A 16,592-nucleotide genomic window follows, 5' to 3' on the forward strand; every position below is an offset into this window, starting at 1 on the left:
AACAGCAAGGTATCAGGCACCTCAAGTCCTCCTTGTATCATCCGCAAGCAAATGGGCAAGTTGAAAGATTCAATCGAGTACTAAAGTCATGTTTACAATTTGCAATAGCTCAAGGACGACCACTTCCTGAAGCGGTTCTCGACTACTTAGAAGCATACAGGCGTACTACTCACCCAGCAACGGGTCAGACTCCTGCAGTCCTTCTTCACGGACGACAACATATATCAAGACTGGATCTACAGGGCGTTCCGACGCCCAAGGTGCGAGAGAGAAGCACGTCTCAGCTCCACGAACGAGTCAAGAAGTACCAGACAAAAATGAAGATTTACTCGGACGCAAGACGAGCTGTGAGACGGCCAAAGTTCACAGTCGGCCAAGCCGTCCGAAATTTTCGTCCACAACACAGCGACAAGTTGCGCAGCAAATACAAAGGTCCGCAAGTGATTGAAAAGCAAGTTAGCCCTGCCACGTATCAGTTTAGCGACGTACGAAAGTGGAACGCTAAGAAACTCACTCCTGCGCCTCTCCAAGATCAAGCGAGCGCGCCACACGCAAGCAGAGGAAATACAGAAACCCAACAACTGCTACGAGTAGATTACTTTGACGAACATGATGACGACGATTCACTCACCGATACGCTGAACTTCCCAAAAATCTACGTAGCGACCAGATCGCCCACAGCTCCAACGAGACCGACCACATCAAATGACCCGGTAACAAGAACTCCTGAGTCTACGACGGCTGATGAAAGAACAGCGGTCGCTCTTGTTGCCCAGCCGGAGCCCGTAAAGATTCTTCCAGCCAACGTATCAGTGGAGTATTTTGACCCCGTCGGGACACAAGCAACCCTGCGTCATCACGCCCCGAGACACCACAGTCGATGCCGCCTCTCTAATCTTCACGAAGTGACGTGAGTGATTCCGTGGTTGTGTCGGTGTCTTCAGTGGTTCCAGTTGCACCACTCCGGTCTGCCATGAATCCAGGGTCTGGTGAACCACGCGAACAATCTCAAGCTGGACATCAAGCATCGCCTGCTGTTCCAAGGCGTTCTACGCGGCAACGGAGATTTCCAGGAAGACACTACGTACTTTCGTTTCTTAGTGTAAATAACAGTAATACGTCTACGGACATGATTCACGAAATTGGACAAGAACCGCAGATGTAATATATCTTTCCTCTCGCTTTGTTTAAGTGCATAACGCTTGTTTTAAGACATTATTGCAGTGCATAACCGAAGTCATAGAGTAACTTATAGTAACCTGCATAACGCGAGTCAGTGATTATTTAACGAGAAAGGGTACTAACGTGCCTCCTAAAGGCGTTTAGAGCCAAGCGCTCACTAGTTTTTGCTTAGTCTAGTTATTGGTTACAAAACATAGGATGTCTAACAACTGTTAGTATTACAGCAATTTTAACTGTTCAAAATTACATCTTAAGTTTTTTTAGGAATAGTTTTTACTAGTTTATTTTCGGTAATGGTAGGCTCATTAATTTAAAGAATGGGAAAAGTATCAAATATCAATGCTCTGGTTATTAAGAGACATGTTTATCGCTATTTCATATAAGAGAAGGAGAATGTAGTGATGTGTAAAAGAGAAAGTTGCGTCACATAAGATCACGTGAGTTTACTGATTGGGTATCAGTTCCCATTGTTATAAAATCAATAAAACGCGAGCGATCCGGCGGATCGCTCGAGGACACGCTCAGACCACAACCAGAACGAACGTGTCTGTTGGTTTCGTCCTGCGGGACCTGATGTTGTCGGAGGAATCGCCGCTCTGAAAGGACCGGCCATTTCCCGGAACCCACACCGCAGCCCGGTGAGTCGGACCGCACGCATCTAGCGATATCCCGGCGAACCTGCCTTTAGGTCAACGGCACCTCATCACCCACGCAGACCAGATGGCCAGCGCGCGGTCTTATAATACTACAGTGTCCTGCCGGAGAGGAATGATTTCACGTATGAAAGTAAACGTCCACTGGCTCCGAGCTGTTTGAGACGTGCAACGATGACGTCATGAGTAAGGGAGTCAAACGCGTGACGTATGTCTAAAAATACGCCGTGTGCGATGTGGCCTTTTGTTTTTGCCTCATTATGGCCCATCCACACGACAGAATGATCCGCGGACGGATTGACCATGTGACGACATGTCCGCTGTTCGTCCGTATCCCAAGCGTATCTACACAAGCGAGACGACGAGCAGACGCTAGCGAGGGCGGACCGAACATGCTCGGCACCCCACGGTGCCGCGAAAAGAAACTCCAATATCGCACCGTCGTCCAAGAGAGATACTAGCTCAGGCGTGACAGTGACACAGGCATGATCCTGCTCCAGAAGGCTTCGTCTTAAAAGCGACGAAGTTCTGGTTCGCGGAGGGGCGTTTGGAGATTCCCTCACGCACTCCGCGCTCGTGAACATCACTCAAGCACACCGCAGACACAAGAAAGGTCTTGCTCGGTGAAAGGCTGATTGGACGTGCAAGAATTATCGCGGCGTGCTAGCGGAGTTTTGTCGGAAGCTTCTTGACGCGCAACCGGAGGAGTACCGGAACCTGCGTGGCGTCAGCCGGGCAAGTGCACCTGCAGTTTCTTTCACGCATGAAACCAAGAATCGATCGACAAAATGAATCAGCGAACGCACTGAACAGAACAAACACAACGATGCGCCATTTTTGTTTTAACCGTTCGAAAACAAAAAACAAGAAAACTGTACCGTCGCCCGACTAAACGCTTTTCAAGTTAATCGCCGGCCAAAAGTCAGCGAGTGAAAAGGCGCTTGGCTTTATCAGTCCGCGCGTCCGCTGGCGAGGCGCGAATTGCAGCAGGAATCGGTAACGTGATGCTCACGTGATACACGGTCCGCGGACAGAAACCGCGATTCGGTCCGTCATGTGAATCGGCTATTAAGCGCACATGGTAGGTCCCCACTTGCGTCGGTCGTAGATCTTCTAGCCCGAAATCCGGCCAACGGGTTTGGGAACGCTTGTGAACGTTCAAGATGCTAAGGGACACTCCTCAGGACCAGTCTTTCAAGCAGCTTTCCCAGGCAGCTTTTTAACGTACCGGTCTATACGACGATGCTCCACAGCTCAGTTTGCCACTCTTGAGGAGAGGAATCACTAGCTTCCCTCCACGTGGCAGGCAAAGTGCTTCCTCCACTTTTCATTAAGCATCTCCAGGAGGTTTGCCAGTTGCGTCTGTTCAATACCTGGTGGTGCTTGATAAGTTATGATGATAATGCAATTAATGCAAACGTGAAAGCGAGCTGGACAAGAATAACGATAATAATCCCGAGGACGGCGCACACTAGCGTTTGCAGCGTTGAAGTTTATAAATAGTGAAGTCATCGTCTACGTTGTATGCAGTCTGCTGATGAAGCGCTGTTTGTTGAATCAAAGAGCCAGGTGGGGGTGGAATTGGTCGCGCAATCTCATCTGCAAATAATTCAGCTGTCTCTGCCGTGGTCTTATTCATTTTTGCAGTTCAAGCTACAATCAGGTGGCGAGGAACCTTGACCCCAGACAGAGCATCAACTACATACTTGGGTAAATTACTTCGGAAATGTAGTGTAACTACAATTACAACTACTACGCTTAAAAAGTAGTTAATTACAATTAGAATCACCATTGCCTGACAAGTAATCTGTTACAATTACTAATTACTTTTAGAAAGTAATTCAATTACTTCACAATTACTTTCCTTTGAGAGCTACCCGACTTAATGACATTGATATAACACCATTTTTTGTCACACTAAAATACAACCTTCAATTCTTTGCCTCGCTTTTCAGGAACCAGTGTGCGGCGTTTCACACTCGTTGCATTATCGGCCTCTACTTCACCGTTTTTAATTGTAGGATAGGGAGCGGAGTTCTGAGTAAGACATGACTCACACCAGTCCGTTGCTTTTCAATTTGCAAATTCATAATTTCGATATTAGAAGACACCGTGGTGGCGCTTTTCATATGGGGCAGAGTCTGGACTCCTGTGCATGTGCTTTGATAGTTGCTGAGCCGTGTCTACACAGTCAACACTCAGACGGAGTCTTATTGCTCCCAGAAAGCCACAAGCGGGCGGAAGAGCAATGAGGCAGACGCCCAGCGCGTTTTGTTCTGTCAGTGACTCCATAGAATTGAGGTGCAGGGTGACACAATCATAAAAAAGTAGTTGTAATTGTAATTCAAGATCTCGCAATTATTGATGCAAAAATAATTAAACTACAATTGCAACTACTGTCACTGTTACAATTATAAATGACTCCCAAAAGTAATTAAATTACAGCAATTTATTACTGTAATTGAATCACGATCCAAGTTCGATCAACTATCGTCCAAGCACGTGCTGCTCACCTCGGGTCCCCAAAGGGGGCACGTTTCTCGGACGACTGGTGTCTCTGCAGTTTCTTTGTGTGACTCCGAAAACGTGGCATCGATATTCCTGTAACGTGTCCACTCGTAGTCTCAGTCCGTGTGAAACGGGCGTCGTTGGGCGCGTCGGTGTGCGGAGTGTAGCTTCGGATATTCTAAATCCGGGACGGTGCTGGTAATAGGAACTTTGACTTGGCGAGTGGTTTGTTGGAGGAAATCTGCAATGATGTCTGACAGATCCCTAGCGTCCTTGTCAATAAATGACTTCGCCATATTTTCGCGGTAGAGGTCCCAGTTAGCTACCGTGCATGTTTTGGTAGAAACCAGGGAGGCCTTCTGCGAAGCAATGACGATAGGTGCATGGTCGATCCCCCATGCAGAGGTGTGCACGGCTACGGACCAGCCTGCGGGTCATGGGACCGCGCGGCCCGCGGGTCGGGCTCGGGCTTCACGGCTACATTCATGAAGGGCTCAGGCCGGGCAAGGGCCTTGCATACAAGCCTACAAGACGGGCTGATGCGGGCCAAGCCGGCAGTTACTTTACTTACTTTTTACATTTTTTTTAGGAGCCACGTTTTTGGAAGTTTGCTCGGGTGGTTGGGGGAGGGACCATATAATGGAGTTTACCCAAATGCTGAAAGCATGTGTAAGTGTGTGCTTGTATTTGTTTTGTCCGGTTCGGTATGTGTGCAGCGAATGCTTTTGTATACAGAGCACTAGCGGCGCGGGGTTCATTTTCGTCACCGGCGACGCCGCCCGTCGTACAGTCGCGTCTCCCCACCAACACGCACACATAGCGCCTACACAATGGGCACCCTCGCCGGCGTAAACCATCTGTGCGTTTAAGTGCGTGCAAGCACAATATCGGTGGAAAGGTTCCCCTCAGGTACGTTTTTCCTAAACAATTTCTCGCAGATCACCGCAAGAGCGGTGACATTTTTTTCTTTCTTTTTTCCGCCTTGTTGGCAGCCGTAAGTGGGCAATTTAGAACTTCGTCCGTTTTTTGTCCGAACCGGTCGCGATGTTTCCCTTTCTTTTCAACTTTGACTCATAGGTTTGTTTACTGCTGCTTTCCATTTTTATTTTTCAGTCCTTTCCGATACGCGGGTTTGGTCGCAAAAAAAGACGATGGGGTTAAAGTTTCTTAACGAGTTGTCTATTCCCGCAGATCGGAACGCGGGTCGGGCTGGACTGGGCCGGGCTTCTAAATGTCTGCCCGTGCAGACCTCTATGTCCCCATGTGTCTGGCACATGTAATTGGGTATTTTTATCCAAACCGAATAAAAATAAAGAGTTTGGCTCTATTGTCCACACCACATTGACCTTTGGGGATGCAAATGTAAGATCCAGGACACTATTTCACTTCTTTGTGCAAAAACGTGGGTACTCCGGTGTTTAACAGGACGAGATCCAACGTTGGTACTGTGTCGTGTCTTCAGGGAGTTTTTCACTCCTGTTTGTGCGTCTATCACCCCAGTTATTGTTGTGCGCATTGAAATCTCCCGCTAGTAGAAGTTCTCCTTTGGCCCGTTGTTGTATATCAAATAACACATTGGAGTCTTATGTCCCTGAGGGACGACATGCGCGGACACAATTGTAGTGTTTTGCATGTCTAATATTACTGTGACTGCAACGTACTCTTCAGTTTCTGAGCACAGATCAAAGAGGTCTAAGGCGCTCTGTTGAAGGGATGGTCTCGCCAAGAGAGAAACACGTGAAAGGTCTTTCTACACGATTACTGTACTATTGTAAAACACACATGGAGATAGCCTCAGCTCTCCTGGAAGGATGTTTGTCTTCTGAAATGCTCATCGATTGCTCTCTTCTGCAAAATTGGTTAAAGATCATGAATGCGCCCGTGGCGTTCATTTACGTTCCTTTCGAGAACGGAGGGAAATTTCGGTTTGGGGGGTGGGATCGTTGACACTGCTTGTTAATTTTTCCAGTTTTTAATATGACCCCATAAGCGGGAGAATCATATTGAGCAGTCCCAGGACTCTTTGTGCCCATTGTGCGTCAATGGAAGATAAAAGGGTGCAGACCAGGCGAGTTGCACACTGAGCGAAAGAAATCCAGCTCTCACTTGTCGTTTTTGTTGGTGCAGAAGAAGAGTTTGTAAAAGCCTGCCACTTAGAGTCAGTTGGAGTATTTGTTGATGGCGGTGTGTTGGCCTCTTGCTGTAGTTCTTCGATGCTAGACTTTTGGGTCCTCAGTTGAAGTCCTGTTGCCGTGCTTTTACCATGACCTTTGAGTACAGAAGCGTAGTTTGGAGGCTTCGGACCTGCTTCTGTGCCGTATTTCCCAATATTGGTTTATGCGCCCTGGGGTAGCTGACTACTCCCCCTCTTTTGTTTTGTCCGCCTAGCCTTCAGAATAACAGTTTTCGCGGCAAGGAAACCAAGTTAGTGTTGGCGAGCATAGTCGCTGGTCTCCCTTTCTTTCTCAGATTTGGGGCAGGACTAAGACGTAGCACGATGAGCTTCTCCGCGGTTCTCGCACTTCTCTTGTGCAGTAGAGTTGACCTTATGCTCGTGGACGACATCACATCGACTGCAGATGGAAAGGCGTTTGCAGGTTCCTTCCTGGTGCCCATACCCGCAACATTTCCGGCACTGTATTGGTCGTTCTGTGAAAAGCGCCACCGCGTGCCGTACGTGGCCGAGGTATACGTAACTTGTCAACAATGTTGCGGAGAACGACAATTTCACTGTGTTGCTTTTGCCAAGTCGTCGTACCCTGGCCACTCGATCGTCTGGGGATCCAAGATTCTCTCCAATGTCGGCATCCGAGCAATGGACTTGAAGGCTCTGACCTTCACGCCACAGAGTTCAGTGCAGGCAAGAAGCTTCGTAGTTTTGTGTCCAATACGCGTATATATACTGCGATGAGATTGAGTCTACAGTTGGGCCTGATCTCGAGAATTCACCCTGGGCACATCTTCTCAACCACTAGTGACAGCTTCAATGTGTTGGGTGTTGTCATCTGCGGGGGGGGGGGGGGGGGGGGGGGATTTTCTACAGCAGTGGTGAAAATGACAGTCAGACCCTTAGAGGATACAGGCAAAGTGACCAGTGTTCCTGCGCTTCTGCTCGAGCTTTTTGCGTTTCGTATTTCACTTGGCGTCAACCCAGCCAGCGCAGTCGGCTTTTTTTTTTTTCAAAATCCTTGCTCCTTCGGGGCTTTGATAAAGATAGGTATTTGTTTAGCGAAACAAGTGCGCCCAGATTTCAAAGTGTGTACAGAAGCTCAATCGAAATCACGTGGTTTATGGGCCGCGTTTAGAATACTACGTGCGAAGAGCGTGTGACGAAAGTGTTTATCGTCTGCAAGCGTCTCCGCCTCTCCGTTCGTGTTCGTCCTCGCCACGCGACATGAGCGCTGCTACCAATCTGCGGAGGAAGATGTCCAGCATTAAATTGCAAACGCTCCTCATGGCTTTAGTTGCTCCCTCTCTTAAGTCTGGGCTCTCTAAGCGAGACGTTGGTTCCAAGAGACTTTATGGCGCATTCACATTGGAAGCTGATCGACGTTCGCGAAGCGGTTGCGGATGCGTTTCGCGAGCGACCCTATTGAGACTATAGGTGCCTGCATCTTTCCGCCGCTCCGCTGTTTAGGGTGGCGACAACGTTTGTGGTACCTGTTGCCGACAAACCAGTGTTGCCTACCTCATTACCATGGCAACCTTTGCTGTATTCGTCGACCATTTTGTCACACTCGCCGGTCGTGCGCTCGGACCACGCCGCTAATCCTCGTTAGGGCTAGGGAGGGCTCACCGCTCTCATTCCGACGGCGAGGTTTCAATGTTCAATGCCGGTCTGTGGCGTTCCATTTTGTCGCGGGAAGTCGCGTTTCGATAGAAGCAACGCACACTTCCTGCTCGCAACTTCAAAATATGAAACACCCGTATAAAGAGAGCGACAGTCACGAATACCGCCATCCCGCTGAGCCTCCGATTCCTCTTATGAACGGCAACGGAAGTGGCCTCACAGTGTTGCCGGTGCGTCGATACTACAGAAACTAAGCGTTGTGTACGTTTAGCGAACTAAGAAGTGGGAAGAAATGGCGGTGGGAGAGGATCTGGGTAAGGGTAACAAGAAGTTGGCGCCACCCTAAAGCGGAGCGGAAACATGTAGGCACCCTAGTTCAGACACACCGAGAGGCGGTCGGCGGTTTCTCGGCGATCACACGTGATCTTTTGAGACTTTCGTTTCGCAACCCTGTTTTACAATCCGTAATCCACTTTAATTCACGATCCAAAGCCAAAATGTTGCTATTTTCAAACTCTGAAGATGTTTCTTGGAGATGTTCGCACGCATCACGAGTTCAGGCAGCGAAAAAAGAGGCATGGACCCGCAATACTTGCCTGTGATTCCATCGACTTCGCCCGCAAGCAAAGCCCAGCTAGGCGCGCCTTGCTGACTTTTTTTGTTTTGTTTTTGTTTGTTTTTTTCGAAGTGAACCCTTTTTGCATGAATAGCTGACCCTGTTTTTCGGATAGAGGGCCAGTTTTCCCCCCTCGTTCGCTCTTATCATTTTCGAAGTTGTGAGCAGTGGGGTGTACTGTGGTGCGGAGGAATGTGTTCGGTACTAGCCGGGTCGTGGCTTCGTTGGTGGCGGACTCTCCTCTCGTCACTCGTACGTTGATCGAGTCTACTGTTTGTTTGACATTGAGCTCAAATAAACGCCGTATGGATTACCTCTACACCGTCTGGTACGTACAGTCGGAGACAAAAGTCCCCAGGACGCGCGAGCTGCGACAGAAACGCATCGCTCTGCCATCTGCCGGCGGGTCGCCTGGTTTCGAGATCACACAAAAGCGCATGCGCGTCCTACTGTGCCTGCAAGCATGTGTGTTTTCCCGCTTTTCTGCGTCGCGGCGCCTAACTCGGAATCGGGCGCGTGGCACCGCCTCGGAGATAGCGTTTACTGACATGGCACGTATGAAGCAAGGAGTCACGGCTGCTCAACTGAGCGATAAGCTCAGCTGGTTATAAAGCAAGATGCGCTGACATGGCAGAATGCAGCGCAATGCCAGAGGCGGTATCTCCAGTTTCGGAATGTGTAGCAGACGCTCGTCTGCCGCAAGCGCTATCTCAGAGGTGGTACCACGCGTCCGATTCCGAGTTAAGGCTAGCCCACATGGTGCGCTTTTCTCCGCGTCTGCGTCGCGTCTGCGCCTGCGCTTTGACGTCACTTCCGGCGCCGGGACTAAACGCAGCGTTTTTTGGCGCATCCCGGCGTATCTGGAGGAGCCAGATATTTTGCGTCCACGCGTCGCGTCTCGCGCTGCGTCCAGAAGGCAACAACCAATGAACCGCCGTGTTCACTAGTTGCAAGAAGCGTTTGAATTTTCTCCACTGTAGGACTGTAGTTTTCGCCACAGACCTCGCGACAAAGGCGATAATAATAGTAATAATAATACTTTTTATTTGCACATATTGCGATACCCACTTGGCAGCGTGCGAGGCTAGGCAAAAAGGTCGAGACCCTTACGCAGGTGGGCCTGCTAGCCCGCCGCCAAGTAGGGAAAGGGATACGGGAAAGGAAAATAAATAAAAACACTCAAAACAGAAAGATACACACAAAAACGGGTAGCAGCCCTGTGCCATTCCAAGGCAAAGCGCACGCGCGCGCGCGCGCGCGCACACACACAAACACACACACACGCACACGCACACGCACACGCACGCACGCACGCACGCACGCGCACGCGCACGCGCACACGCACACGCACACGCACACGCACACGCACACGCGCACGCGCGCGCGCTGACGCTGCTTCAGCGGAACAGAGAGGACCTAGCGAAGTACAAAAGCGTCCTGCACTCTCGCAGGCCAAATGTAAAGAATACAAGGACACCGAGAGACAAAGGTACAAAATTAATACTACCGGCAACGACCGCAACAACGTAACCGCTGTAGCGGCCAGCGGCCAGCGGCCAGCTGTAAATGTTTTGGCGCGGGCGATGGTGATGCCAATGGCGTATCGAAACGTGGATGAGGCGTACGCACTAAAAAGGATGAAAATTAGTGAAATTGAGCTTCCTTGCGATTGCTGTAATAAAAATGAGTGCTTACTATTACTAAAATTAAATATTACGGCATGTAGCCATCATTTACCGCGCGATTTCTATTTAATGTTTGCTTTTGTTTCTTAAGCGCGTCTGGCTACATTGGGCAGACGCTTCGGAAACGCAGGCGCGAAGCGCTGCGCGGTAGCGCTGCGTGTGGTTTGACTGGGCGCACGCGTCCCGCTTAGCGCGCGCGCCAAGCCGAGACGCGCGTCTAGACGCACTGAAAAACGCGCCATGTGGGCTAGCCTTTACGCGCCGCGACGCAGAAAAGCGGAAAACCACACATGCTTGTAGGCACAGCAGGACGCGCATGCGCATTTGTGTGATCTCGAAACCAGGCGACCCGCCGGCAGATGGCACAGCATTGCGTTTCAGTCACAGCTCCCGCGTCCTGGGGACTTTTGTTCCCGACTGTACACTTTATTCCTTGAGTATGTTTCCTTTATTTTCTTTTGTTAGTAGTAAACGTTACAGGTCGAGCTAGCGCAGGCACCCTGCCCGCTCCGCGGTAGTGCGTTTGCTACGCAGTCAGGCTCACGACGTCTCTTTCGGGCTTCGTTTTGGTCATGCACGGTGTCGAAAGCACCAATAGTTCACACGACTATCTTAGTGGGTAGAAAAACTGACGTTTCGGCTGATCAGGGACGGGTTCCGACGTTCTGCGGGCGGAGACTAACAAGACATTAAGCTTCGGGCTGTGGCACCCGGAATAATAAACAAACTCTTACCCGAACCAAATCACCGGTGCGAAGCGCGTTAAAATTACGAGTCAATTCTTTTCGCGGCGGATTCAAGTGACGGACGTGAACATCACGTTTCTCCGTTGATTTGTCTGCTGTAACGCTAGGACTACAGCGCATTGGACGCCTCACCAGCGACAGGTGCCATCATGTTTCAAAAGTCGCTGACGTCACGTCAGCGTCGCGTTGTGATTGGTTGCCGCTTTGCGGTTCGTGAAAGCGGTCGGGAGAAATCGGTTCCGAGCAAGGAGGTTATAAGTACTAGGAGGGGGCACGTTGCGATATTGGTGAAGCCTAGTCATAAAAAGTTTAAACGATTTTGTGCCCAGCGTGACCGCAGATCTCTCTTGCGATTGGTGCTCGTGACATGTCACGTGTGAGATGGATGGTTGCTTGTAGAAGGACTCCTTGCAGGCTTGCGCGCGCTCCGTCCGGTAGGTTTTATCAGATCGAAGGCTAGACTGTGGTGTATTTATTTATTTATTTGCTTTACCACCAGGGCCCGAAGGAATTATAAAGGGGGAGAGCAAAGTTGGGATCAAAACACTGTAATGTATGGATATTCACACTCAATAAAAAAAATGATTGGTTAGAGCAGACCTAAAAAGCACACTCTCGGTTATGGATGCAATAGGTCCGGGAAGGTGGTTCCAGTCGAGGGATGTCCGAGGAAGGAAAGAAGATTGGAATGTAGATGTGATAGCGACTGGTACCTCAACTTTGTGCTGATGATCGTGACGAGCAGAAATATGAAAGGGACGAGTGATTAACTTGTCGCGAAGCACAGAGTTATGAAAATAAATTTTGTGAAATAAAGAGAGGCGTGAAAGCGTATGTTGCAGGAAGAGGGGCGGAAGTGACAAAGTAGTTTTCATAGAAGTTATGCTAGATGTATAATGATAATTAGAAAGAATAAAACGAGCAGATCTATTTTGAATGCCTTCCAACGCGGTGATGAGAATGGCCTGTCCGGGATCCCAGACAGAGGCTGCATATTCTAACTTCGGTCGAACTAGAGTTTTATAAAGAATTAGCTTGAGGGAAACGGGTGCCAATGAAAAGTTACGCCTAAGGTAGCCTAACATGCGGTTAGCATTAGATGTGATATACTGTACATGGGTATTCCATGAGAGATTAGAAGTTATATGTACACCTAAATATTTGTAAGAAGATACCGTGTCAAGGTGAGGCTGATTGAGAAAGTAGTTCCGAGTTTCACGTGACTGCCGAGATACACGCATGGACTTACATTTGTTAGTATTAAGCGTCATAGACCATACGTCACACCACTGGTAGATAGCGTTAATGTCAGACTGAAGTATGATGTTATCGTGATCATTATGTATCTCACGGTAAATCCTACAGTCGCCAGCAAATAAACAAATAGACGAGGAAACATTAAGAGGGAGGTCGTTAATATATATTAGAAAAAGTAAAGGTCCTAAGACAGATCCTTGGGGAACCCCAGAGGCCACAGACGAAAAGGAAGAATTACTATTATTTACTGTAACAAATTGTGACCGAAATGATAGAAAAGATTGAATCCATGCAAGAACGTTAGCTTCTATGTTAAGTTTGGACAGTTTCAGTAGAAGTAGTTTATGAGATACTTTATCGAACGCTTTGGAGAAATCTACGAAAATGCAGTCTGCCTGGGATCCTCGGTTCAGGATGCAGTGAAGGTCATGTGTGAATGATGCAAGCTGTGTCTCGCATGAAAATGTTTTCGGAATCCATGTTGGGCTCTACAGAAGAAGTTGTTAAATTCTAAGAAATTGACGAGGTCGGAAAATATTATATGCTCAAGGAGTTTGCAAGGAACACTGGTTATAGAGATTAGGCGATAATTTAAAGGGGAATGTTTGTCACCAGTCTTGTGAATGGGAACCACCTTCCCCACCTTCCAATCCAAAGGGAGAACATGATCTCTAATAGACTGATCAAAAATTTTAGTTAAAACAATAGAAGACTAAAGCTTAGTATTTTTCAAAAACTTCGAATTAACACCGTCCACTCCCGCTGAAGACGACAATCTTAATGTTTCAATGACATGATCGACACCAGCACAGTCAAGCGAGATGGGGTCCATCGGCAAGTACTCTGAAATGTCTAAGAGAGGACACTCCGTGCTGCTGTCACTAGAAAAGGATTCAACAAAAACTCGGTTCAAAACATTCGCACACTCTTCGATTGGCATAGCATCCCCACTTTCATTTTTTAGACTAACAGAAAAATCAGTTTTTTTATTCATGATGTTCCAGAATTCTTTAGGTTTTTTTATTAACATATCGGGTAGGGTGCGCGTAAAAAACTCAAGCTTGGCCTTATTAACTTCCTCTTTATATGTTGCAGCTGCAGTGCGGTATTTGGACCACCGCCGTTCACATGTGGTAAATTTGGCTGCTCGAAATAAACGCTTCTTTTTATTTGAGAGACGTTTGAGGGCTCTGTTAAACCACATAGACTGGGAGTCTTCGAGTACAGTCCTAAGGGATTCTACTTTATTCTCAAACATTTGCCAATTCGCTTCCACTGAACGGTCAGAGAATCCTTCTAGAAATGTATCAATAAAAGTTGCTAGATCATTGTTAATTTTGACGAAGTCAGCTTTTGCATAATCTCGAATTTGTTTTACGTGACTTGGTGATTTCAGCACTGCCGCCTTAACATAAAAATGTAATACACAATGATCACTAAGCCCTGGAAGATATGATATGGGAGAAACTAGGTCAGGATGACTCGACAGAACGAGGTCCAATATATTTGAAGATAACGCGGTTACTCTGGTTGGTTTAGTAACCAATTGAATGAGATTAAAATCTAAACAAAGATTCACAAAGACATTGCACTCCGATGATGATGCAATTGTGGATAGATCACACTCTTTCCACATGATAGAAGGTAAATTGAAGTCGCCCAACAGAAAAGTCGGTGATCTGGGAAAGCTCATAACTAAGTTGTTTAGAGAGTCATGCAAAGCTTTAACAAAGAGAGATGAGCATGACGGTGGTCTATAGCATACTCCCATAATCCACCTGTTGTGGTGAGAACCTATACAGACCCAAAGTATTTCTAAACCACTTGTCGCGTTAATGCAAAAAGATTCAACTTGAGTACCCACTGCAATTAAAACAGCCCCACCGCACCTATCTTGCCTGTCATTTGTGTAAATATTATATTTCTTAGACCGATCAAAAAGTTCACAGTCACGCACTTTCCCAGATAGCCAAGTTTCAGTTAAGACAATAATATCCGCGTCTGTCGAGTCAATAACTGAACACAAGTCGTCTCATTTTTTAATAATACTTCTAATATTAGTAAAAAGTACCGACACATTTGAGACAGGATCATGACATACTCTTCCCCCCACTGCCTGCTATTACGAATTTAACGTTTGAGGAGCGTCCTCAGCAGAAGACTAACTTTGTGTTCCGGAAACAACAGCTGAGACGGAGGGACTGTTTTCGAGCACGTTATCATTAACAGAATCATAAACAAGACATTGATTACCAATGTACATTCTATTTTGACGAAGCTTAAAAGTGGCATTTTTGGCTTTCGCAAATTCCATTAACTTTTTCCTTGCTTGACGTGTTCCAACTGAGAAGTCCTCACTCACGGAAATGCGACTAGATTTAAACGATGTACACCATAGCAAGACGAAGGCTAGCTACGGTCACGTGATGTGGTCACGTTGGCATGGTAAGTGAGGAGTGCAAGGAGAAAAATGAGTAGGAGGCGAGGCGTCAAGGAAGCATGGCTTGTGGAGGCTACGCGGCCGACGTCATGCCCTCTCCTACCCTTCTTTCCTCCTTGGTCCCGAAGCGGTTGGCAAAAACGCGCTCCAACCGCTCGATCCTAGCTGCTTTGCGGTTGAGAACGCGCGGATCCGCTTCGCGTTTGCGGATCCACTTCCAGTGTGAACGTCCCATTAGTTTGTTCCCGTCCTGATGCTAGCAAGAAGGTTTAATTTTGAGAGACACATTGGGGAGGAACTCTATGGGGTGTTTCCACGTCAGATCGCACAATGTGGCCCGGGTCTTATTTTTTTATATTTATGTAAAAATGTATATATATGTAAATGTCATGTTCTTGGGAGAAGCATTCAGCTATGTGCGAACGCCGTGGCTAATGTTCTTCCGGAGATATAGACGCTTTACAGCAGCTGTGCGTGCGCGCCGCCATAACTGACCTTCAGTTTTTGTTCCCTCTTATTCCGTTCGCTTCACTTCATCATTACCACAGCAGGACAGGTTATTGCCATTTTAGATGCTACTGTGTTCTTGTGCCCAGCATAGGCCCTTGTGAAGACCCCTCAACGCCCGCTTCAGTGGCTCGGCATCTCGGCAAGACAAGAGAAGGGCGGCTATGGCGGCTCAATCTGGCGCGTGTGTAAAGCGTCTATAAAATATCGAAACTCGAGGCGTGGAGAATGGAAATTGGTTTCGCTATAGTATCCTTTGCGCAGCCGTCAATTTCACACCGAGGCATGCACTTAGTAATATATTTTTTAATTCTTACTTTATGAAAGTCTACGACACGTGCACAGGATATTCAAAGATTGCAATTCAAGGTTTTTATGAAGAAAAAAAAAAAACACGAAACACGTCAAATAAACAAGTTTTAGAGACAGATTTGAAAAAGTATTTACCAACAAACTACTTCATATAAAACCTGGCAAAATATATCAAAGTTATAACCTTTAAATGCATTTTATGAATATACATGAAAAGTGTGCGTAGCCATAAATGTGCTTTTGTTATAATGTAAAAATGAAGCTAATTTTTTAAAGGGGACAAAATTGCACGTCAATATTAAAAAAAAAACGTTTTTTTTATATTCTCCTAACCGCTTACAGTGACTTAAAGTAACTTGTGACGGCAAATTATCGAGTAACATATGAACTCCTTAAGAGAAAAACTGCAACAAACCTTCACTCAAATTGAAGTAGCATGTCCGTGTTATGGCCAGGGTTTCGTGTTTTCAGGTAAATCCGATAAACTCCGAAAAATACTCGACGGTACATTTTCGACAATTTGAAGTTATTCCAAAAAACTGCGATGTCTAAAATCTCGATGGCAAAATATATATAAAAAAAGACGGTAGTTTACAAATAAAGTTTGTGAATGCGGAAGGTTAGTGGTCCTGAGGCGAGACCACTTCAGATTGTTTCTTTAATCATGGACTACCCTCAAAAGGGAGTTTCCCGTTTATCTTGTCAATGTCCGTTCAGTACAATGAGTCAATTTACTTCTGGGCCCCGACGAAAGCCACTGTTTCGTGTTCCTGTTTGTACTATACTATTTGTGCTTCTAAGAGGGGAAAAGGGGTTGTGTTTTTATAACAGGGAAAGATGTGAACCTGTAGATTTCATAGTATGAGGAGGGCAGCTGAGGTTTCCGTGCGCCCAGG

General features: G+C 47.2%; 1 protein-coding gene across 1 annotated transcript in view; it reads left to right on the forward strand.

The window, feature by feature from the left end:
* The window catches only part of LOC8024741 (phosphatidylinositol phosphatase PTPRQ), a 138,517-nt gene that overhangs the window by 115,723 nt on the left and 6,202 nt on the right, over positions 1–16,592 (forward strand). The window contains exon 21 of the mRNA XM_029977549.3: positions 3,483–3,545. Within this exon, the coding sequence (XP_029833409.3) occupies positions 3,483–3,545 (63 nt within the window). The remainder of the gene's footprint in view (positions 1–3,482; positions 3,546–16,592) is intronic.

Source organism: Ixodes scapularis, unplaced genomic scaffold, assembly GCF_016920785.2.
Source record: "Ixodes scapularis isolate PalLabHiFi unplaced genomic scaffold, ASM1692078v2 PGA_scaffold9__187_contigs__length_104089568, whole genome shotgun sequence".
NCBI lineage: Eukaryota > Metazoa > Arthropoda > Arachnida > Ixodida > Ixodidae > Ixodes > Ixodes scapularis.